A 25635-nucleotide genomic window follows, 5' to 3' on the forward strand; every position below is an offset into this window, starting at 1 on the left:
CAGCGTTTGTCATCAGATGTGTTTGGCATTCAAGTCTTGGATCACCCACCGCTAACGCAGAGTATTCGCAGTGGCAGTGGCTTTTAAATTACATGCTGAATCGAAGGCGAGATCCACACCCTTAAGCTGTAGTAGTGGCCCCTATTTCCTCAGCGGTCGCAAATGGGCAGTATGATCCCCTCCAGGAGTGACACTGGCTATTTTTCTGTTTGTTTAGCAGCTATTTGGGGAGTAGTGAAAATATCACAGCAAGGTTTGCTCATAATAGCCTAGTTAGCGCATGCTAAGTTATCCTTCGGTGAAAACACCGGAACAACATGGAAGACGTTCCGAACATGGCAATGTTTGGTGTTACGCAGTAGGCTGGGAAACTAGGACAATATTACAAAGTATTTCATGTCAGTGTAGATGTTCTGTGTACCTGATGGCTGAAACCAGCTCAGCCGATTCAGCTGCCGGCGATTCTGATTGCCACTAGGCCGGATTGCAGGGCTGCTCGCTTCCAGGTGTTCCTCCGGCAACATTTCCATTTTTCCGATGCTTGTTTTCTTCAGGAGACCGCCGTGTGGACGCCCACACTGCGGGACCTGTTGTTTATTTAGTTTGGCTTAATTTTCCCTGCGTCGTCGCTGCTCTCCTTTCGGCATCGCTAATTAGCATTTCAACACTGTTTGCAGGGAGGGAAGAAAAATAAGCTAATTGTGGGACAGCTAATTAATTTGTCATACATTGACATGAGAACTGCTGGCTTCTGAAGTGGAAAGGAAAAACGAATGTGGAAAGTGCCATGAGAACCGGTTGTGATGTTCCAGGCTTTCGGCAGCGTCCTCAAGCGTTACATGTTCAGTTTTAGAGGGAGAAGGTTTCCACCAGCTCAACGTTTGTGTTGCCAAAATGTCCATTTTGATTTTCTCTGTGTTGACACTTTAGCGTAACAGAAGGAGTCAAACTTGTGTAATTCTTTTTATCTGACAGTAAATGTAAACATTTCTTATCAGGGGTTACCTGTTTCTTGCTACAGATTTGCTTGCTGAAACTTTGTAAACCACATAATTCTGGTTTCCTGCTATGTGCATAACCTCATTTCAAAGGGCAGCCCTTTCACATATTGAGTTTTACTTTGTGACCCCCTTAATGTAGAATTTTAATTGGCTGGGAGGAGAGTCATGGTGTGCATTTGCATTTCAGAGAAATATTGCACTCCCCATTTTCTCTGCATTTACATCCGGTGTGCTGGGCAACCTTGACAGATAGTGTGAGTTTTAATAGCAGTTGTACGTGCCCCCCCATCCGACATAACAGATTTAAGGTGCCCTCATTTAATTAAATTTACAATTAAATTTTATTTGTATAGCGCATTTTCACAACATGACATTGTCTCAAAGCACTTTACATTATTCCTACCCAAAGCCCCCAGAGAGTAAGCCAGATGTGACAGTAGCAAGGAAAAACTCCCTAGAAGGAAGAAACCTTGGGAGGAACCAGACTCAAAGGGGGAGCCCATCCTGCAGGGGCCGGCAGAGGTATTCAGATTAAAAGCGTAAGGTCCAGTGGAGTTATGGATGCTGATGTCAGGGTAGGCAGATGAAGGTGTTGCTTCTGACGGCAGGATGAGCGGAGGAGAGGTCAAAGTAGGAAAGACGCCAGAGTCAAGGGGGGCCGCACTGGTGTCATGGTAGGTGGGGGAGACATCACATGGCAGAAAGCCATGAAGTCAGTCAGGAACCAAGACACACACACACACACACACACACACACACACACACTAGTCTGATGTGAAGGAAAAATATTTTGTCCTGAATGTATCATCCTTTTTTGAATGAACTCCTAAACAGCTATATTTATACCCTGAAGATCCACCTACTGAACACTTCAATCTCATGTCATCATTCCTGATGATGACTACCATACAAAGGCAGCAGTCTGCCTGAAGCTGACTAGCATGACGCTAAGCTAACACCCAGCAGGGTTCATGGCACGTGTCACCGGCGGGTGCTTTCCCCAGCCGCCGCTTTGAGTGCCACTGAGGTTCCGTGAGTGTGTGGCTTCCTTACAAATGGAACGTCTCTCCCTCTCTCTCTCTCTCTGTCACTGCCTCGATGACTGCAAAGAAAGGCACGCAGACAGTTCTGTGAAAACCTGAAAGACGAGAAACGGCCGCGGTTTGGCGGACGTGAGGGTGAGAACGGGAGGGAGGGGAAGTTGGGAGGGGTGAGAAAAAAAAAAATCAGGAACAACAATAGTTCCAAAGTCCACCTGCGCACCTGTATAAGGTTCTTGCGATACGGCGTGTGATTCAGGTGAGACATAATTCCAAACTGTCTCGGACCAAGCAGAGAAGTGACATGTAGGCTGGTCTCCTCCTTGTCAGCTACTTCACTTTGGTTTTCAATGGCCAGATGTGAGTCTTGGCATCTGGGAGACTGGCTTTCTTAAAGGATATTGCTCCTCTCACCTGCCGGCCATGTGGTCTTCAAGATCCACCATTCTGGTCCTCTGCTGTGTTGGTGAGTGCCTTCAGGGTCTTTCTGTGCTGGTCGCTCTCAAGGGTTTTCGGCGATTGGTGGGTGCTGCTATAAGCTAAAGAGGCTTTGGGGGGGGGCAGGCAAGTTAATTAGTGAATTGTTAAAAGAACTGAGCCCTAATATTTTTCACTTTAATGTGAAGGCTCCATTGGAAATATAATCTTTATTGGACAGCATAAAATATGACTATACTGTCAGACTTTTCATTAGTCCTTAAAAAAGTGTTTTTTAGTGCTGTGGAATAATCTATGATGTATAATAAGCTTCCACAGACTTTGTATTCCCAGTATTGCTTCATATATATATATATGTATGTATGTATGTATGTATTCTGGTGACTAACTAAGGACATAATGACATGACTGACTTTGCTATTGGACATTTGATATTTTGAAAGAGAACAGTGCCGTGTGAGGTTGGTGTGGAGAGATGGGCTAATCTCAGATGGGCTAAATTTAGACCCCTGGTCCACTCTAAGATGCCAAACTCCCAGTGCCAGTCGATGGGACCGATTCTTCCACTGAAGCAGCTGGGGATATAGGGACTCATTAGGCCTAAGAGCACCTATTCTTCCGAGGGGAAGCACTCTTCAAACTCTGCAGGGTCTCCTTCAGTCCTCCTGTCCTACTAAACTCAGTTTTTCTGCTGGGATGTCAGAACTGACAGACCCTCTTCCCATTGCCCATGGCGATGACATAATCCACTCACCCGCCTCCATCTGGCCCCTCTTCAGGTTGTTCGATTGCACAAGTGCTCCAGTTTGGAAACCCGTACTTTGAGTCCAGAAACTTCCGCAACGTCCTTCGCTGGAACCAGACAAACAGTACTGATGAACCCATTCTCTACAGTATTCAGTACAATATGTGAGTACCTGCCAGTGGACGACTCTTTCCTCACATGGGAATTACTCAAACAACAATGTTTTTCCATTGTATTCATACAGTTATCTTTCATTATAAAAGTGAATTACAGTTTTTACCCACGTGCACAATAGCATTGCTCTTGGAAGTTGGACTCCATGTTTTTCAATGATATCCCTCCTGGTAGCCTGAGAAAAACCACATCAGCTAAGATCCCAGGCCTCTTGCCAGGGGGCAGGAACTCGAGCCCCTGGGCTGGTTCGGGACACACTCTAGACCCACCTTGCGGGGGGGGGGGGGGGGGGTATGTGGGTGGGGGGCTAACGATAAAATTTACCACATGGTCCAGGTTGATTTGCATTTCCACCGGCTGAGTAACTGTACCTCTGCTACATCATTAATTCCCAACCAGCCCACAACCATGACATTATCACCAGATTCCCCAGATACTTTCGATTAGCCACCGCGGCTCTGCCAGGCCGGACCCCTGTTGTGGAATACCGCGGCCGGCATACTGTGGGCTTTCCTCTTCAGGATCCTGCATTGCCGGATGCTATTATGTAATCATCTTTGTAACACTTTACTTATTGAGGCACAAATAATATGGTATTAGGCTATTACTTTGGCATTAATTAATCGCAAACTAAGTCTTAGTTACATACTGATCACATATCAATTCAACAATAATGAATCGTGATGCATGTTTCGTCTTGAGAAGTTATTATATTTACTATGTGTGTTAATTCTGTAAATCTTTGTGAATTACTGACGGAGTTATACTCTTATGTAAATTCACCATTAAAGAATCATGATGCATCCGTCATCCCAAGCAGTTACTATATTTGTTACTTTATCTATTTCTGTAAATCTTTGTGAACTACTGAAGGAACAAGTAATGAATAACACAAGTTAAATACTCATGTTTGTTCATGATCAATGAATGGTGATGCATCTTTTATCTCAAGTAGCGGCTACATTTGTTCATGATTTGTTGTTGATTTTTATATCATTAGTAACTGAGATATTACTAAGCATTTGTGGCCCATTGTATGACGTGTTGCCAGAGTCTTCTGCTCATTGGAGGAGTCCAGCTGTTAAAAATAAATAAATAAATAAATAAATTTTAAAAATCCGCTGATAAATGATAAACTGTGACCTCACAAAGTCTGTCGTCCAGTCAAGGTCATCGCATGCGGCAGTTTTCTTCACCATCAGTCATCCCCACCGTAGAGTAAAGGGTAATAAAATGTCTCTGAGAAACCTTTTCAAAAAAGACAGCTGTATTATTAATTATCTTGAGCTGCGGGGCAAAGGCAGAGCCTCAGACTGAGGTGCTAATGGAATTGGGCTAATTCTGCTTATCATTTGCTATGACTTGTCAGAGGCTAAGGCTTGACATGTTACGCCAAAGATCGCCCCACAGCAGTTTAACTCCTTCTACTTTCTTGAATATAACGGGGGGGGGGGGGCTCATATCATTTGAGTTTTGTTGAGGCACAGACAATTCCAAAGTCTTTGAGTGCTTGTATAAGACTTCACGGTACTCATATGCGCTGGCATGATAGATATCGGTTGTTTTTTTTAACCAGTTGTTGGGGTAATGCGATAATATGTCATAACCAAGTAGAAAACAGATCTACCTCAGAGATACAGCCATCTGCAGGGACTGCCAGCAACAAAATGACTTCCTCTCCACAGACTGCTGCACCTTGGGGTCTTCGCAGGAACTGGTGTGGATCTAGAAAGGGTGCAATTACACCAGCAGGGGGCTCTGAAGATGGCTGATTGGGTATTTACGTGTGTCATTATTTAGTAATGTACATCCCTTATTAGATCACACAAGAAAAAGGCTATTGGCTTCAGAGTAGCTGTGTCCATGGAAACAAGTACATTTCTATTTAGATGTGCCAGGATGACATCACCAAATTCAGCTTCATGTCTCAGTTTTTTTTTAAATTGTGAGAGAGGTTTGTTGGCTGTTTACCTCAAGTTTTTTTGCTGAGTTCAAGGTTTTTTGGGCATATTTCTAATTAAAAGTAATTGAAAGGACCAAATCACTGAAACATATTGTACTTTAGCTCAGGGCTGATCCATCTGACATAAAAGCTGGTCCAGCAGAGGGTCTCTGAGACCTTGCAGCCTTAGAGTAGGAGATGGGGGACACCCTGCGTGGGTCAGTCGCACTCACACACGCCAAAGACGATTCAGAGACACCACCTAATCGCATGTTTCTGTACTGCGGGCGGAAACAGGATGCCGCAGAGAGAACATAGAAACTCAGACAGATATGGGGGTGGGGGGTGACACCAAAGACTGAGAGGTGAGAAACAAAATACAATAAAGGCACATTGGGCCACGGCTATATGAGCCACATATGTGCTTGTCATTTGAAATAAGTATCCTTCCTTCCCTTTAAACACTTTATTTCTTGCTCACTTGTCATGAATTGATCCCGTCTGAACTTTAATGGATTCTCCACACTCTTTTGCGCCTGGGGGTCAAAACGGTAATGTAATCCATTTAAAGTGATCGGAAGGATTTTCATGTCCAGGGTAATTCAGGTCCTCATTGAAACGATTAGCGCTGCGTCGTCACACCATTTGCATTTTGTTATCGTGCAGCTTGGGCGGCTGTACGTTGTTTTGACCCTGAAGTCCGACCTTGCTGACACGTGTGACCCCATCTGCACTTCCATCAGCACCGTATTCTGTCGCCCGCGAGACCCTCCCCTTCCGTTATCTCACATGCTCGAATAACCACCAGGATTTAACCAGCCCGGCCCGCAGGGATGGTCTTTGTCTTTCGCCGGCTTGCGATCCGCTGTGACGTGGCGTTTAATGCACAGTGTTTGTTTCGATCAAAAGCCGCCTCTGCGATTCTTTCTGCCGTCCATTCATCTGTTTGTTTGTTTCCCATGTCCACGCTATCGCTCCTTGGCCAAAGCATAAAGACGTTTTGTTGGGTCCGTGAGCAGCTGTGGGACGTGGGAGCAGTCCGGCTGCCCATAATGCAGGGGTGTTTCTCTGGCCGTGTGGGAGAAAGCAAAGCCATCCCTCTACTCAGCTTGCCGATTCACTTCGCAGGCTTGTCAACCAGACACGAAATATCATCCTTGGCTTGCTTCTTCCACCAGCTTACGGTGCCCCACAATACTGGGCACGCTTCATTCACGAGTGCGCGATCGATGCTACAGGTCTGCCCGTTGATGGTCACGCGTGGAGTGATTTTTGTCATTCTCGAAGCACGGGACGGTGGCGGTGAATATTAGCTGTGACAGTGAGAGTTGCACCCGGCCAGGACCAGACCTCTGTGATTCGTTAATCATGTCCGTCATGCGTCTGATCTCCTCAGGGAATCAGAGCTCAGAGATAGTGAGACCTCGTCCCAGTCCTCCGTGTGGAGGGGATGCTGCAGAATCGGATGTGTTAGACAGCGGACAACTAATTACCTGCCTGTGCCCTTTAAGAACACAGCAGGAAGTGTTTTGTGCAGTCCTGCCACTTTCAAGGGATATAGCCACGTTCTAAGGTTCTGTAAGTTATGCCCATTACAGGATTCTAACACAGGGTATATGCTGCTCGGAATTCAGCTTCATTAACATGGAACTGTTTGCGTCTCCTCTGTCGTTCTGCAGCTACGGTAGTGAGTGGAAGGAGAAGCAGGAATGTCAAAACATTACAGCGCTGTCATGTGACCTGACGGCCGAGACGACCGACATCACGGAGCTGTACCACGGGAGAGTCGCAGCCAATGGGGGCAAGCCAGTGCTCTCCCCCCGGTTCTGTCCAATAAGAGACAGTAAGAGTGCCCCATCACACTCCTTCCTGCGAATTAGCCTTAACATAAATGTCGTGTTTTAATTCAGCTTGCCACAAAAGCAGCCAGTTTCATTTGTCTTTGGCTTTGCCTTTCGTACCTCTGCAGCCGTCCTGGGGAGTCCCGAGGTGTCCATCTCCCCTGTGATGAAATCAGTGACCTTGACCTTGAAGCTCCCAGTGGGTCCAGACAACAGAACCTCACTGGAGGAGCTGCAGAGGGAACACAGAGAAGTCATAATCTCTTACGCTGTCAAGCTGACCCCGGCCGAACAGGTATCAACCAAGAGGGAGTCAAAGTGTGTCTTCATGTGAGAGTCACAGTAGGAGTCAAAGTATGCCTTAACGTGGAAGTCAGACTAAGAGTCAAAGTCTGTCTTAGTATGGGAGTCAGAGTATGCCTTAATGTGGGAGTCAGAGTAGGAGTCTAAGGCTACGTTCACACTGCCATGCTGAAGTGACTCAAATCGGATTTTTTGCCTTAATGTGACAGAGATCTGATCTTTTCAGGACTGTGTGGACACGCAAATCTGATCTTTTCAAATCGGATTTGTGCCACATTCATATGTGGTACTAAATCGGATACGTATCCGATTCGCGGCCATGCGACCTGAATGTGACGCTCAGATCGGAATTCATGTGGCTTTTTGCTTATACACATGTGCTGACATCAGCCTGCACCGGCAGCGCAGGAAGGTAAAAATGGAGGAGAGCTGCGATAACAGTCAGTGGAAGGATGGAGAAGGTGGGGATTTAATTGATATTTGGGGAAATTAATCTGTTCAAGCTAAACTGGAAGGAACCTATCGTAATAGAGTAGTATTTGAAATAATTGCCAAAGAAATGGCACAGCGCGGACACGAACGTGGCTACAATGCCAAAGAAAACTAAAGAGCCTGAAGTCAAAGTTTAAAGAGGCAAAAGACTCGAATCAGCGCAGCGTTCATGGCCGCACAACATGCCAATTTTACGTCCAGCTTTTTACCCGCGTAAAAACATGTCAATGTGTGCATGCGTGACGTTTTGGAGGACCGATGCGTTCACATTACAGTCAGATACAGGTCACTTGTGCTTATGAATGTGAACCGTCAAGATAGACAAATCGGATCTGAGCAAAAAATCGGAATTGAACGATGTGGCTGGCAGTGTGAACGTAGCCAAAGTGTGCCTTATTGTGTGAGTATTCCACTATAGACTTCCAGTATCGACTATATTATGACTCACAACCCTTGTTGAACAGATTCTATTAAAAAGCCTTGGTACTGGTGAGAAAGACACTGTGATCCCCAACAGCTTTTCTCCACCCACCCCTCAGGGACCCCCAGACAGTCCACACTGGTTCCCTCCCAGGTCCCAGTGCAGCTAATCTAAAAAAATCAAGAATGAATCAAAGACTGAAGAAGCACGAAATGCTTTGTACTAATATATTGGGAGCTGGGAGGGAGCAAAAGTGAGGACAGGCTGCAGGTTCCCGAGACATTACCATGCGTCATTGATATGTCGAGTAATCATAACATCTGGCACTCTACTGGATTATCAGATTATTGCCACTATTATCAGTGCAATTTCTTCCAAGGTCCGTCGTAACTATTGTGCTAGAGGGGTGGTGACAATACTCTGGGATGAGGATTCAAGAGTAACTTAAAAGAAGTCAAATATGATTTTTTTTCCATGCAGTTGCCGTGTCACAAAATCTTAGACCCGCAGAAACATCTCCACACCAATGTAAGTACGCCCCCTGACCATATTGGCCATGTAATACTGTAATACAGCTTAGGTTTACCCTTAAAATGGCCTGCGCTTGGCATATTTCAATGCAATATGGGAATGTACATAAACCTCAGCTTTGTACCATCTGGTCGTACCAAAGACTTCAGATGGCAGGGAAGTGACAGTGCAAGACCTGAAGCCCAACACGGAGTACTGCGGACTGGCCACCTATACAGTGGAATACAGCAACAAAAAGCGATCCAGCGACCCTGCCGTCTTCAACGTGAAAACCCACAAAGGTACTGCGGGTCCTGCATGAAGCCTGTGCCGGGTGCATTTAATGCGACAATGCAGGCGCAAGTTGTAGAATATCCGGTGAAAGTTTAATAACAAATGAGCAAGATCAATATTTTCCAACACTGCCTACAGCTGTTGAACAGTACTATGAGGAAATACGTTTCGAGACTGATTCTCTCATAGAGAGAGAAACTTCTCATTGGAATGAAAAAAATATATATTTGTGAAATAGTTAAATAAAATGTAAATACTGTAAAACAATTGTTTAAGCAGCTGGAGCAGGCATCACAGTCACAGTTGAATGCGCAATACAAGTTCCGTTAATCTGAATATAATGTATCAGATCTTGTGTGTGGATCTAGAACCTCTTTCATGAGCACTGCTCACGGTGCTTTGCCTAATCACGTCCAAGCGAAAGGGATTCTGTCTTGCATGAGATAACTCGACCTTGTGTTCCTGCTCCTTGGGCGTGAGCTTCATTGCTAGAAGATGTTTAGGCTTCTTTCTTGACGGGATTGACAGTGACCCAGCTTCATTGTTTACTCTCGGTGTACCTTGCAAAGCAAACACACGGCTGCTTGAACAACACCCGTGCAGGTACGGCAGGGATGGTCACACACCAGCCCGTAACATTGATCTTTTCATCTCCTCCCTTCTCCCACCAGGACCGATGCCTTTAAAACCCCTGTTTGTCACATCCGCCGTGATAGGGGTCCTGCTGATCATGGCCTTGATCTCCACTACCGTCTGGCTGTACGTCAGCAGGAAAAGCCAGGTCCCCTATTCTCTGGTGAGAGACCGCCTGCCTGCAAATGGGTTGGGCCGCCCTGAGCGCTGTCCTTATCACCTTCAGAGTCTCACGTTTCAAAGGAGGACGTGTTTCTCTGAGGCAGGGCCTCCTCGCGGAGAACGTCCCCGGCTTTGATTAGCAGAACGGGGCTTCATTAATGATATCGCAGTCCTGCTTTTAATGCATGTTTGATTTAATGAAGCGATGGACTGGATTTGAAAGCTCGCCATGAGTTATCTAAATCTCCGTTACTTACATTCTCTGTGGTATTTACAAAGGAACAGGCACAAGAAAATATTAGAAACCAGGAATTAGCTCATCTTAATCCCTCTCGTTTGCATATTAATCTCATTTAATGTTCTCATTAATGCTTTTATTAAGGAAATGGGCTTAACGAATGTCAATATTTACACAGTATGACTGAGGATGATCCAAGCGGCCCACGACGCCTGATGTTTCAGCGGATGTCCTGGTCCTTACTTGGGTCTTTTGTTACAGACGCTGACGAGAAACCAGCCTCAGCAGTCATGCCAGCACTATTCCAAGGAGAACGTTTATATCAGCAGGCTTGAGTTCTGCACCGTGACGCCACACATCTCCATCGACCCCCATGACCTGCAGGCGAAGGGATTAGTAAGCCGGGGGGAGTGTCACCCCCTGCAGCACTGCAATAATGCAGTTCTTCCCTGCCATTCCTATGCCAACCAGCAGGGACTGCTGCAAAGCAGTGTGGACAGTATCCAGTCCTCCACGCACTATAGCCTCGTGGCGGGGGTACAGTATGACAATAATAAAATTGAGTGGTTCCAACAGCCCGCCCCCGACACAGAGGCAGGAGGGGGCCACTTGCAGACGACTGCAACGCCCAACAGCCCCGCCCATTTCAACCCTGTTGGGGGGCAACAGACGCTGGAGGCCGAGCCGGGTCCCCTGGTGCTGCTCACCCAAAAGGGCCCCAACGGGCTGCTTCAGCTCCCCGAGCTGTTTGCCCTCTTGACACCGGAGATACCTCCAGGAGACCTGGGCTCAGCCTCACGCCCCTGTAGGGAGGGGGCCCCCATGCTCTCCTGCTTGATCATACAGGAGGATGAGGAGAGGCAGGACTCCATGCCGACGGAGGACCATGTTGTAAGGACGTACCTGCCCTCCCAGGCTAATCCCATGTTCTGTAGGTCACCCCTCAGACCCCCTGATCCTCACCAAACCCCGGACACCATGTCAAACTCCCCAGCTTTGATTATACCTCAGACTACGGCAAATTGCCCCTCCAGCTACATGCAGAACTGGATCCCAGGTGCCCCCCCCCTAGCCACAGCCTCAGGGGAGACCTCGCACTGGGGGGCAGCGGACTCTCAGCCTCGGCCTGAGGAAGGGGGGGTCGGGACCTTCCTCGAAAGGTGGGAGGTGAAAATCGAGGGCTGACCTTCCCGCCCAGGAGTTGCTCTATCACATACCAAGCGGAGAGAAACGGTCCATGATCCCGGTCCCCGTACGACAAATTCGGGACACGACCGGCAGGGCTGATGACGATGCAGCCACCACCATTCCCGTGAGGCTTTTCTGCAACCCTCACCTCCGCTACTCACCAAGGCCGCAGACTGTGAAATGCACGCCACGCATATGAATGCACACAGCAGAGGGGACGCGCTGGGTTCCAGGCTGGACTTGCGCATTTTAAACCACATAGCACGGCTTTGCATTGCTTGTTGGTGGCAGAAGTGATCCTTAATGCCATTTGTGTTTCCATCTGGTTTGTGTGTTTGTGTTTTTTCTTACGTGTGGCCCCGTGTGAGTAACTCGACGTACGAGCCTCACACAGCACCAGATGAGATAAGAGACTCTTGTTTCTGGTAACCATGATGCAATAAAGATCTCTGGCAAACCGCACCAGTCATTTGCATCGTTATGCATTCGGTTTGTCGAGCGCCACAGGCATTCAGGACGGTCGTGCCAGGATCAGCGCGCTCATGCGCGCCTGCGTGTTCCATAGGGACGTTGAGGGTCTCCGGCCTACCGAGAAATTCCCTAAAAAAGTAGGTTTGTATGCCAGCAAAAGCGTCTTGTGAATCCAGAGCCGATGGTTTTGACGGGAGGTCGTGCAGATTTAAGATGTTTCGGCTAAGCACTCTCTTCAGAGTAATATATCACCCAGCACCTCCACGAACTGAACACCCTTCAGTTGTACCCCACCTACTGCCCTACTTCAGATGTACACGTATATTTTGCCCATAATGTAAGCAGCAGTCTGCTTCTTATGGTGGCGTTCTGGCCACTGTGTATCTTTCCCTTCTTATCTAGCAGAGCATGCTAGTGATCTGAGAGTCGTTGGTTTCAGTCTTGGTGTCAGCTAAGTCATTTAGTCTTGGGCCCCTGAGCAAGGCCCTTAATCCCCCTGTCATTTCTGGGACTACCTTTTTGGATGAAAGCCGCTGCCGAATAAAAGAAATGTAAATGTAAATTAATTCTGCACACTTCCTGGTTCACCTCGACAGCAGCGTACAGACATCTCGGGTAAACGACATGACCTCTGACCACCCAGCACCTGCTAACGCACCCCCTCCCCTTCCCCGAGCTGCTTTGTGAGTGTGCAGCCCGCTCGCCAAAAATACTCAGCGGCTGGACGGACAGAGCGGGAGCGAGCGAGCGACCGGACGGTCGAATGCGGGAAAGCTTGAGCACACACGCGGCAAACCGGTTGCTAGGTTACGCTCTGCCGAAGCGGCGGGTGGACTGGAGGGGAAAAAAGCAAGCTTCAGGATGCCAACATCAAAAGCGTGCTTCTGCGCATTTGTTGTCTGCCTTTGTGAGATTAATGGGGTTCGGCAGCTAAATCACTCAATCGTAATCAATTGTAAGACCTCTAATTACAACTTCCGAGCTGCATGTTGTTTTTTTTTTTTTCATTTTCGTTGCTGCTGTCAAAAGCAGCTTCCACAAGCCGTTTTCCGGAGAATTAAAAAGAGAAATACATTAGGTGTACTAATGGAGTGGATTTAATTGCTAGTTAGTAAGGAGAATCTCTATATTCTTGTGGTATGGCTGTAGGCCTCAAACGTGAGACTTCATTGGAATTTTAAATCTTATGCATATCCCCCCGCCTGCCTTTCCCTGCCCTGGGAGATGACTTCCACCACATTCCCATTCAGGGCAATCAGCCCAGGGCCCATATGGGGATGGAGTTCCCATTCCCACACGAGTCTCTGAGGGTTAATCTCTATCACACAGAGGACATCCCCCTCTGTTCCAGACGGATGCTTTATTTCTGACTTATTCAGAAGGTGCTTTTTATTTAATGTTGTTTAAATAGGTCTCTTAAAGTTTGTTTAGTTTACATCCAGGGACATTTCTCTGAAGCTCCTGCCGGTCTCTCATTATAAGCCGCCAGCAGTCAGATTGGCAATCGCCCACGTTTTGCGTTCGTCACGAGCAGGGTTACGTTTCCGAGACTGAGTGTCAAGCGCCATCTCTGACTCTCTGACTCGCCGTCAAGAGAGCTTCAGAGACCTCAACAGAGTGCCTTTGAAATCCTGCCGGTGAGTCAGTTCTCCACATGCGAGTAACACTGCGTGCAGGAGAGAAGCGGAAGATGAGGGCAGCGACAACAAGAGGATGAAGGGGAAATGTTATTATTAACACGGCACATTTACCTCTCACGGACTCATCTGGAAAAATGACACCTGCCATAAGAAACAGGAACAATTGGGTAGTAAGAAAAGCAGAACCTGAAGTGTCAGCGCATCTAGCGGCTAGTGTTCCTGAACAGGACAGTTTGGAGCGAGATGTCACCTCAGCACACATGGGGTGAAAGGGAAAGAGTAGAAGCCATGGAGATAAAACACGCTACACGCATCCAACTGCCGCTCAGACAAGATCAAACGCCCTCTGTAACACACAAAGATCCCTTGGGGTTTTTTTTTGTGGAAAAGGGGGTGTGCCCATCTCAGGAGTCACATGACCTTCTTTTGGGGCGTTAGTTGGATACACCCATTCCTAGTTCCCTGCTGTGTGTTTCTCCCTCCTTTTTCACAGCTCAAGTGATCTCTAGTGATGCACACCGACATCCTGACCCAGCACGCCCACGCCTTTCTGCGTCCACGTTTTCCTCCTTTTTTTTCATTTTGTCTTTGCATTGGTTATACGCTGTCAGTCCCATTAGAGCCAGGCCCCCATCAGACTCGAAAAGGACCCCAATCCCTCCGGGGGAAGCTTCCACTCCCAGCCCCCGCATCTCATGGCTCGGCACGCCGTCCTGACAAGAGACCCCTTCTGTTCTTTCAAACAAGACCACAAAGGATTCCAGGCAACCAGGTTTATTCAGGGCGAAACAGGCAAGGGTCAGAAGCCGTCGCAGGGTCTTAACCAGAAGCCGTCCGCAAGAAACACCAAAAGCCGAGTGGAGATCCAAAGTCGCAGTCGTTAAGGGAGGAGACGAGGGTCGAGGAGCCGGGGGGTTAGTAAGGAGATGCAGATGAACGAAGAAGGGGAATCCACAGGGAGCTTCACGGGGGGAGGAGTGGAGGGGAAGGAGGCCAGGCAGGAGGCACAGGAAGTTCGGGAAGGGCCAGATGGACGGAACGTAACTGTGGGAAGAACAAAGGGTTAAAGCACTCAGTAGTGGCAGGCCAACAATATCTCGCACTGCACTGCCGTCGGTGCGAGGCCTAAGTAGGCAGCTCTACTGATTAGTCCTAAGTGGAGTCAGCTGCGGTTGCGGCCTCCTTGAGGTGGGCATGACAGCTTCTCTGTCTTGTACTGGTCTTTCCAGTCCATCAGCTGTTCCACTGAAAGCAGGAATGAAAGCATGGCATCAATCCCATTGTTGTTGTGCCTGGATGGATTCTGAGGAAACTGTGATCAAGCACACTGGCATCCGTTAAGATCCGTTTTAAAGATTACTCAATGTACAAATTCGCAAGGCCTGACTAAGATTATTTGGATGTTTCAGAGAACATATATTGCAAGCCTGGGCATATCCATACTTAAAGAGAACGTTGACCCAGCTGTAGATCAAGTGATGTAAGGAGGTGATTAAAATGCGATTTTTCCTTAGAGAGCTGCCCTCAAAGGCTGCGCGACTGAAAGGCTTCATCCGCGGATCCCGCTTTCTGCATGGCTTTCCTGCAAGATGGAAGCTTAAGCCATCAGCAGAGGCTACGATTGCACCTTTAACACGCCGACAGCTTTGAGGGAAGCGAGGAGGCATATCCGTTTCAGCCATTTCCCTCTGCGCCGTCGCCCTTATCTTGGCAGGAGGTGTCCTTTCATTATCCTCACCCGCTCCTTTTAAGATTAAGAGCCATATTAGCCCACTGCGCGGAATTCCTGCACGATTTACATTTTTCTTTGCGTTGAACTTGTGCTCTGATCCCTAAGTATAACATAGGCAGAACTTTCTCTGGTGTCCCAGATCTTTTTTGGGGATCTTACAAAGGGCCCATGATCCATATTCGCCGTCTGCTCTCTGCCCCGAGGCCTCATGCCAGGACACCAAGGACACCAACCCATTATACGTCCCGTTCATTCAACACCCTCAGTGATAAAGAGTCAAAAACAACAATCAAATTCAAATAAAGACCCAACACACTTTTATACACTTGCATTCTTAACTTTGCTTAAGTGCATGCATGATTTAGTATTATAACTTTGCGTGGGCAGGTAATAAATTTATGTGATAATTATTGCAATGCCATGCAATTAAAGAACTGAATAACCAACCACTTTTGAGTCTGATGGTAATTTGTAATGCTGTATTTGACGAGCAGAACTAAACCAGCCTAAGATAAAAGGAGACTGTTGAGCCTTTTCATTGGAACAAATTAGCCTGTAAGGGATGTTACACCTACATCTGTGTATAAGGGATCGACTTCCAAGGAAACAGGGAGGCCTGCATAGAGTTAAAGAGACATCTTGATGTTGTTTTCAGCAGGTAGAAAATATCTGACGGAGCTGGTGAGAGGAATGTGGAGGGATGAGTCATCTTCTAGTCCTGTGAGTTGCTCTGATCATGACACAGTTAGCTCCTTTGGTTCATTTTAAGAAGGGGGGGGGGGGGTAGGGATCGACCCCATTTTGTCCCAGCAGCATGATTTGGGGATGTGAACTGAGCAGTGTGGCAGAAGGGGAATCGGGATGTGCAAAGGGCGGGTTCAGCTGGGTTGGGGTTTGAGCGTCAGGGTTTGGGTCTTTGTTCTGGGGCAAACGACACCGGAACCCAGGCTTAGAACACTGGTAATAAGGTACAGAAATAAACACATGTGCTCTCACTCAGTCTATCTTTGCTCTGGGACATCCAAGCCCCTCTTGCCATGTGAGGAAAGATATTTTTATCTTTTCTAAATGTTTGTTCATATGTTTTTTCTACCTTGCCTTGGGATATGCTTATTGGGAAACCAAGGAAACAGCACTCTGCCGCAGCACCAACGTTTCCAGTGTGAGGGGAGGGGGAGAGTCAGCTGACCCGCCTGGGTGCCTGGCCAAGGCTGCCATGACAGACTCTCCCAGTCTTATCTCTCCCCTACTGGCTGCTCATTTTCCATCTTTCTACCTGAAAAAAAATTGATGGCAGGATTGTTTAAGGGGCTGGGGCCACAGGGGGCCAAGCCCCAGCTGAAAGCTGATTGGCTCCCACAGTGCCCTCTCCCCATCAATGACCAGTTCAAAACATATAATTGGCAAATGATAAAGTTGGCCCCTGTGTATGAATTATGGCCACTCATATGCCCCCCACCTTATAAAAATCCTAGAATTGCCAGTTATGGTGATGGTAAATTTGCCCTCATCTGTGTCCTGCCCCCCACCCAAGTCCCTAGTACCTCTTACCGTGTCTTCAGTGCGTTATCTGGTGACTGCTCCCCGCGGAAAGTCTTCGGCTGTTCTCAATCCCAGGAGCAGCAATGAAGGAGCATGTCTATGCTTTCTGGGAGCTACTAACCAGGGGGGGTTGCCCTGTGGTTGGTACTCTCACATACAATAATAGGAACTGTAAAAAAGACTCACCAGGGGATGGACTGGACTGCATTATTCTTAGCCTCTGAGTCTGTGTGCGGGGGGGGGGGGGGTACATAAGAAGAGACATGACCTGGCAACCCCCACTTCATTGTCTGCCTCACCCAAGGTCGCTGCTGTCTTGGGGACAGCTGTGGACAGAAAATAACTACCCCCCCCTGCCCCCACCCACACGGAACAGGAGGACAGCCTTTGGATGATTACCCAGAGTGTCTGCCCTGGAGGGGGGTGGCTCTCATGTGGAATGATTCAGGGCAACCAATCATGGCCGGCCGGGGATGGGGCCCCCGGTGTTTTGGATGGGGCCCCCGGTGTTTTGGATGGTGCCCGTCCCCCATTAAGGGCGGCCCAGAGCTCCTCATGGGGTCCGTCTCCTCGTCCGGAATTTAAATGCCTGATTTGTTTTATTTGGTTTTTTTTTCAGCTCGCCCCCCCTCTGGTCCCGCTCCCATGGTACAGTGATAATCTGCCGCATTGACTCTGGCCATCTGGAAAAGATCTCCTCACACTGCCTGTCTCTCACTCACTTGTTCTCACCCCCGCTCCCCAGATTAATTGCAGAGACTATAAAACTTCTGAGTGGGGGTATACTTTTTCTCCCGGGTCCAGCTCCAGTTGGTTCTGTACTGTTGGCTCACTTTGATCCCTTCTTCTGAGGTCCAGTACCCCCTGGTCCAGCTCTACCTAAGTCAGAAGACATGATTCTCAATGTAAAACGCGAGTTAAAACAGTAACTAAGAATCAAGTGTGTAGCACAAATGTACAGCAGTGTTTCCCAAAGCAGTCCTAGGGGCATACTGGACGGATCCACATTTTTGTTTCATCCCAGTTCCCAGCACAACTGTAAGGTATTTACAGCTCCTTGGGTCAGGTGTTCAGGGAACTGGGATGAAACAAAAATGTGGATCTGTCCAGTATGCCCTGAGGACTGCTTTGGGAAACACTGATCTACAGCATAGTGTTTGAGGTTGTTACATAAATATGAGTATAGATACTAGTGAATTTTATATGAAATGATGTCCACGTGCTGTTCTTGTGAGGACTCTTTTTTAATTCCACCGGCCTTAATAAGTCTCCAACGTCTCTTCAAGACCTCATTGAGTAGGATCTTCCCCCGCTGCTCTCCTTGGCCAGGTCTGTACCGTGCTATTTTGCACCTTGCCCAGTGACCATCCATAAAACTGCATGTTAGAGTACCCAGATAGGTTACACTGGCTGTGGGGGGGGGGGGGGGGGGGTTGGTCAGAGGGGTGGGGCCTGTTGTCTATATTTACCTTGAGAAAGAAGAGGCATTGTATGGGTCACATTTTTCTTTTGAAGGACGCTCTGTGCCAGGAAAGAAAGAGGGACTGAGAGAGAGAGACAGGGGGAGGGGGGGTCAGTGTCCTTCTCACTCGTTTCAGAAGGTCTCATCTGCCCAGGATCCTGGAGTCTTCTTCTTTTCAAAGCAAAGTGTAAGTACTTATTTTGTTCGATCTACTCAGGTGGGTCTCTTGCATTGGGGGCTTGTAGTTCAAGAACTGCATTGATGAGTTGAGCTTCCAGACTGACTGGGGAATGAATAATTTTGGTGATAAAAAGGTCCCCAGTGTCACCGTCACTGTCACTCTCTCTTGGCTTTGTCGCTTTCCAGTCCCTGGGTCACACGTCCACTGAGTCTGTTTGTTCTTTTGGGGATTTGTTTGTCTGTTGATCCAGCGAGCTGACATCCGGGATGGATGGGTGTGAGCCCCCCCCCACCCACCCCCACGTCCTTCACAGGCCAGAGAGCTGCTTATTTTTAGGGGTGGCACGGTGCCCGCTTGTGGCGTGGAGCTCCGGAAGGTCTGTTTCTGCGATTCGCTCCATAAATTTTGGCCGCTCGCTTCAGTCCCTCGGCGCACTTCTACACTTTATCTTCCAGGTAGGGGGTGGGAGGGGCCGCACTGTCATGCCGCCCCCTGGTGCTGAGGAGCAATGTGGTCCAATAGTGGGGGTTTTAGGGCACAAATGGACCTTCTTTTGTTTGTTGGAGAGCCACGTCACTGCAATGCAAAGACTGCGGGGCAGTCAGCATTCCGTTGTCACTGGAAGGTCAGCGCTGTTTTGTATGACAGCCACTCACTAGGTGAAGAGATCTAGAATAGACCAGCCCCGACAGACCTACTGGACTATAGAGCTTCCTCACTGATAATGCACGAAGGTGGTCTTTATTTGCTGGACCTGAGAAATGACTCCTGCTAATTCGCTGCCTATTCGTAAGCCTAATGATTCAGAGACAACGTAATGAGTGGGACACGGGCCAACCACAGATTCTTCTCTTCCTCAACACAAAAACCCACATGGAAAAGATTTTTTAAAAGAACATAAGAACATAAGAACTATACAAACAAGAGGAGGCCATTCGGCCCATCGAGCTCGCTTGGGGAGAACTTAACTAATAGCTCACAGTTGTTACAATCTTATCTAGCTCTGATTTAAAGGAACCCAAAGATTCAGCTTGCACTACGTTATCAGGAAGACTATTCCATACTCTGACTACACGCTGTGTAAAGAAGTGCTTCCTTAAATCCAGTTTGAAATGTTCTCCCGCTAATTTCCACCTAACATGTCACTCGTGTTTTACCCAAGTCATAAAAGATCTTTATATGACACTCAAAATAAATATTCAATACAAATGAACTTGATGTGTCATTAGAAATATAAGAAGATCCTTGATGTAAAAAACATTATTGTACCCTCAAACATATAAGCCCTGCATTCATGTACAATGCATTTCAAATGAATGATTTCTCAGTATTAGTATTTATGCATAATTCTTTCAGTGAATTCCATCGAATCATGGGCAGTGGTTCCACACAACTAGAATGAGTATTCTGAAAAGGAACGGAACGCGTCAGTTGATGCATTTTGTGTTCTGAGAAAATAACATGAATTTTCTCATGTCTAATTAAACTGACTGAATGTGGAGAGATCATACATGTCTTTCATAATAATCAATAAAAGCAATATATATTTTTATGCATATTGAAACAACAAGCAATAAGCTTGTATTTCCTACTAAAGCCATATGCTATCACATGACATAAAATGCAAAATTGATGTAAAAGTGTAATATTTTTCCTAAAGGCTTTTCTCTTGAGTGTCTTACCTGTGAAGTGTGTTTTTTAGTATGAATGTGGCCATAATCGCACAAGAAAAAACACTGACTTGTAGTGGACATATGAAAACATGTGTTGTCATTTATAACTGAAATAAGAAATGCTTGAAAGCCTTATATGAACCATGTGGTGTGTTTGCATATGGGGACCCTCTGTGGCGTCGTACTCGGAGTGTGACTGGAATCGACCAAGCGCCAGTTCCTAACTGATCCAGGCTGACATTATGCCATCCCAGGCCAGCTGCATGTGTAGCAGGTGGGGATGCTGCTTCTGCTTGGCAAGCTGTAAATCTGAGGGTGGCCTTGGACCAGGGACAGCGTGGTCAGAACGCAGCTGCTGCTACACGGGGTCCTGCACGCCCCAGTAAACGCGGCCTTCCGCTGCTCATCGTGACTTATTGCTGCGGAATAACTCAGGATGTTCCATCCTCCAGGTGCGGACCAAGAGGTCTAAGAGTCCAGGCTTCACCATGGCAACCAAAACGGTGACGTTCCGATGCCGGGAGGAGGAGGAGCGCCAGATGTCGCATAGCGTGGATTTGTCCTCGCAGATTAAGAAGAAGACATTTACCTCCAGGTAGAGCCATTGCCACCTGATTGTTTCTGCAGCATACAGAGCATCACCGACTGATGTTCTCCAGAAGCCCTACAACACTCTAGATACTGCTGGGCAACAGAGGGACTGCTCAGGACTGCAAGGACAGGGCTCTGCTCAATTTTAATCCTACCCTTAATTTAATTCTCTGCTACCCCATCATCATGGCTCCCCCAAAGCGAGTCTGTGGTTCCTTTCAGCCTGTTGCACTTTCCCACCTTAGATCATCACAGTATATATGTTTTCTTTTGTCTGAGATCGATCCTGCCGTTTGACGCTTGATTGTTTCGTAGTGTGACGCGGGCCCTGCTGCTCTGTGTTTGACCGGTCAGATAAAGATCATCACACTTTTGTGCTAATAAATGGACCTGCAGACAGTGTTTAACGTTTTAATGGACCGGCGATAAATTATGGTCGGTGTCCTTGCCACAATTGCTGTTTCCAGAGTTTTTTTTTTTCATATTGGAGCATTTTAAACAAGGACACGGCGGCGTTTAGCAGATATTCTGGGCTTGCAGACACCTGGGGCCACGGTCTTGTGACTTTAAACTGAGGCCCAATGTGGGCCACGCACATATTGCTGAGGCCCCCTCCTCCCTCAGGCTCCGCCCACACAGGGGAGTCCCCGTAAACCACATGAAGTCCCTAGTTTTCACTGCGCCTGTTATTGTGGCCTACATGCGGGCTGTGCTGGAAAATCCGGCGCAAACGAAATCAGTTCCTTTGATGCTTATTTGAAAGGCAAAGTGGATTTCACAATTCGGCGGAGCCTCGCTTTCCGTTACCCTGCTTCCTGTTTTGGAACTTCCTGTTTTTTGAAAGGTGAAGCGTATCCCCACTTTTTCTCTCTCTCTCTCTGCGGCTTTTCGTTGTTTTTCACTCTTGCTTGGCGTGCAGTTTAATGCCAGAGTGTAAGCCCCGTACATCCAGATGAGAGCTGAATCCATCCTGCACCATCAGCTTGTTCCTGTAATAAGAGCTGCTCACCTACCAGAACCAAAATCTTCATCCCACTGATCTTGATCTCATTTCCCTGTCTGCCAGCTGCCATTTTCCTGAAAACACCCTGAATTTTAAGCAAAATTAGATCCAGTGCAGAACAGGTGTGATGCATTGTAAATGTGATGCATTGTAAATGTGATGCATTGTAAATGTGTATAAATTCAAGCCAGGGTGAGGGTGCATGAATCGGTGTTACTGAATAGTACTCGACAGCAGCGCCAGTTCCATCATGCTAACCACACACTAACCCCGTCTTCATAGCAACTAAATCAACAAACGTCACTGGTACTTTTCAATTTGTAGATCTTGTTGCTATACAGTGCAGTGCAGTTGGAGATTTACTGCCCGCGACATGGACCCCGAATCCATGATAAACTCCCCGTGTAACTTGTCAGGCGTTAAGGCTTTTGTGACATAGAGTTTTGCGTGGAGCCGGAGCCGAGCCAGATGTCTGCTGAAGCTGAGGAATCCGAGGCCAGTCTTCTGCATCAAGGTTATGTGGGTATGATCTTGCCCCGAAACTGTAAGCTCATCATGAAAGAGGCCATGTCTCTCCACACGAGCAGAAAGCAGGAACTGAGGCAGCCAGAGATGGATTATCACGTCACTCGGTGAAAATGGGCCGACATTAGGCGCCTAACCAATATTTACAGTTGGGCTCCCTGGGCAGTGCTCCTGGGTGGCTGGGTGGGGGCTTCAGGAGGAGAAGCAGTTATGGGTGATCACGTTAAACCCAACAGGCGGGGAAGCGTGGCCTGTATCCTCCTAGCTTTGGAACGCCTTGGTCCTCAATAGAACGACTGGGGAAGATTAAGTGCTGTTGAAGATTAAGTCATGGCCTCTAGTTTTCAGTACAAGGGGGTGATGGGGTGACACTCAAGGGTCCCTGGATTCGGGGGAGAGCAGAGAGAGGCAACGGCAGTGAGGGGGCGGAGCGTGGAAGAACAACATCAAGCGGCCAGGCAGTGAAAGAGCCCAGTAGCCATTAATATTGATGAGGCGTTACACAAAGGAGATCCTTCATAACAGAGCTTTTCTGACTACCTGGCATGGCATTCAAGCGTGATGGATAGAGGGGCAGCAGGCCAGCGATGGCACAGACCTGACCTCTGTCATCTTCTCACATAGGAGCTCTGCTCCTCGAACCATGGATAGTGGAACTGGGTGGGGTGAGGCACACAAGCCTGGGCAACTTATGGAGTATCATGAAGAATGCAGTGATGAACAATCACAAAACATGACTTACAAATAATTTAGAGAATAATAACAATTATTATTAATATGTAAAATGATAAAAACCTGTAATAAATTAAAAACAGAAGCGCTAATAAAAGCTTGAATTAGATGGAATGTGATTCTGATGTGAGGAAAACAATATTGATTACTCCCTGAGTGTTGCGATTTGATATCTGCCACTCAACTGTATTTTTAGACTGAATGGCTGATGTTATGTCACGGGCAGCATTAGGTAAATGGCAACATGCAGGAGGCAAAGAAAAAGTGCATCGTGAGGTGAGTGGGATTCGAGAATTTAGAAAAAAAATATTGAAGAGGCGGAAGTTTACATATCAGTTTTCCGAAATGCAAACAGAAAGATAGACATGATTTTATGCCCCCCCCCCCTTCCTTGCTCAAATCCTAGTGTCATCTGAATGATGTCACCATTGGGTCTTTGAACAAGGCCCTTAACTTTCAGTTCCTCTAACCCTAACCCTGCTTCTAGTGATACAGACAATAGTGATACCCAGTTAATAATCGTCACAGCCCCACAGCGTCCATGGCCCCTCCTATTAGAATATGTTCGGGGTTAGACCATAATAAATATATCTGTGACTTCTGAGGTGTGACATGAACCTTGTCATCATCGCTATTTGCAAACAGCTCACATTGAAATTGAGCAATTTTGTAGCTTATTTGTCAGCCGTTTGAAGACTCTGGAAAGTGAAACACGGGACACAGGGACCACAGGGGCTGTCCTACACAGGCCCGTCTGCCAGGCAGCCGAGATTTCTGACAACTCCCCATTCATTGGACGATGCCGTATTCACAACAGAGCGCCACCCTCTTGGAAGTAAACACTCTATTTGTCATTCCCCTGGTCTGATTAGCCAGCTTTTGTTCACGTCCGCAAACGCGCATTCATGGGGAAGCGGTAATTATAGGGCTCGTTCCCATATCAGTGCCTCCCTGCAGCCGCCCAGGAGGAACAGCCGCCTGCATTGCTCCCCAGCACAAGCCGCTCTCTCCCTGCGGCGATGCCGTAGATTGAAATCGCCGCCGGCGACGGCAAGCCGCACTCTCTCTCCCTTCCATCTTCTCCGGGTATGCCGCCGTCCTTCCACCCGAGATAAGCGGGAAGCTACGTTGATATTTAATAGACATAGAAATGTAAGATATTGACATATTCATGTACAGCGTCCCTGATATTTCCAGCAAGCCGCTACAAATCATGTGTAGAACAGGTTTCCTACAGATATTTGTAAAATGATTAGGTCATGCACTCCGTGACCGATTTAGTAGGTGCACCTTCAGAGATGGTGTTGCCACAGATGCCTTTCTGCTCTCCAGTGCTATACTGAGCTGTTATTTTTGCACTTGAGGCCTTTGTGTTACCTTTAATGAGTCTGGTCATTCTCCTCTGACCTCTCTCAGTAACAAGGTTTTTGTATTTTATTTCTTTATCACACTCAGGGTTTGAGTTTATATTTCAAGGGGCAAGGAGTCCCCAACAATGATTTTTTTTTGGGGGGGGGGGGGGGGGGGGGAGGAATTATCACGTGATCTGGATTACATTGTGATTTGGTCCAGACCCCACCAGTTGATTAACCCTGGTATAGTTGGTAGGTGTACAGTACCTTTATGAGAGTGACAATTACGCAGAACAATTAGGGAAAGTGGCACATTTTCAAAAGGGATGGTTTTTGTTATTTTTTCCCATGGGTGTGATGACGTCCACATGCATCTCATAACAACAGAAGCCCTGACTCCAGACACTGCTGCGCATGAGAATCCCATGAGGCTAGCTGTTTCTGAGAAGTTACAAGAATCACGCCGTGTATAAAATCACTAAGCTCTCGCATCTTAGCCATGCTAACGCTTAGCCACACAATTAGCCACCCTCCAGTCCTGTATGCATGCTGTCTGTATTCAGTTGCAGTCGCCCGTTAATGAGCAGGTGTACCTGAACGGTCAGCAAGTACAGTACATGTAACACAAGGCAAGGCGAGTTTATTTATATAGCACATCCTCGCATAGAAAGAAGAAGATGCAATAAAAGAAATCACTAAAAGGAAAATTAAAAAAACAAGTAAAAGACCATAAAAGGACAACAATTTAAAAATGACAAATAAAAGGTTGATTAACAGCACTAATCAAAGATTGTTGTGGATGGGCAATGTTGAAGGAGAGATGAGACTTCATTGAAACTCAAAAATAACAAAAACAAATAAATGGACCACGAGGGATGAAAAACAACGTAGGTAAATGAAAAAAACTAAGGTAGGGAGCAACACAGAAACAACCACAGTAAACAGCTGCAAACACATGGGCAACAACATGGTTAAATTTGAGGTTAAGTTTAGTGCCCGAAGAGCAAAGTCCAAATCAAAAATATATAATGTTAGGAAGGCTAACTTCAATTGTATGAGATTAAAACTAGAAACCGTGAACTGGATGGAGTTAAATAACAAAACTGTTGAAGAGGCATGGGAATTTTTTAAAAGCACATTATTGCAAGTACAAGAGGACTTCATACCTGTTTCTAGCAAGAATAAATCTAGGAAATTGCAACCTAGGTGGTTTAATAGGGACATAAAGTATAAAGTAAGGAGGAAAAGGGCTTTGTTCCAGAGATGGAAAATAACTGATGATGACATAATAAAGCAAGAGTATCTAAAT

The 25635-nt window shown here is 47.1% G+C and overlaps 2 protein-coding genes and 1 long non-coding RNA gene across 3 annotated transcripts in view; 2 read left to right on the top strand and 1 right to left on the bottom strand.

Annotated features, from left to right (window-relative positions):
- The first annotated feature begins 2375 nt into the window (after positions 1–2375).
- ifnlr1 (interferon lambda receptor 1) lies at positions 2376–11747 on the top strand. Its single transcript, XM_023813096.2, has 8 exons — positions 2376–2507; positions 3259–3388; positions 7020–7183; positions 7310–7476; positions 8878–8925; positions 9071–9209; positions 9873–9997; positions 10496–11747. The coding sequence occupies exons 1-8, from the start codon at positions 2465–2467 to the stop codon at positions 11417–11419; spliced, it is 1740 nt and encodes a 579-aa protein (XP_023668864.2). The 5' UTR covers positions 2376–2464; the 3' UTR covers positions 11420–11747.
- LOC111844551 (uncharacterized) lies at positions 2467–3624 on the bottom strand. Its single transcript, XR_002838407.2, has 3 exons — positions 3509–3624; positions 3234–3331; positions 2467–2589 (listed from the first exon to the last, which is right to left on the bottom strand). It is a non-coding gene; the product is annotated as an uncharacterized lncRNA (long non-coding RNA).
- Positions 11748–18295: 6548 nt separating the features above from the next.
- myom3 (myomesin 3) overlaps positions 18296–25635 on the top strand; it is a 51108-nt gene continuing 43768 nt past the window's right edge. The window contains exons 1-2 of the mRNA XM_072716255.1: positions 18296–18456; positions 20576–20718. Coding sequence (XP_072572356.1) covers positions 20612–20718 — 107 coding nt within the window. The 5' untranslated portion in view covers positions 18296–18456; positions 20576–20611. The remainder of the gene's footprint in view (positions 18457–20575; positions 20719–25635) is intronic.

This window comes from Paramormyrops kingsleyae, chromosome 9 (genome assembly GCF_048594095.1).
Source record: "Paramormyrops kingsleyae isolate MSU_618 chromosome 9, PKINGS_0.4, whole genome shotgun sequence".
Lineage (NCBI taxonomy): Eukaryota > Metazoa > Chordata > Actinopteri > Osteoglossiformes > Mormyridae > Paramormyrops > Paramormyrops kingsleyae.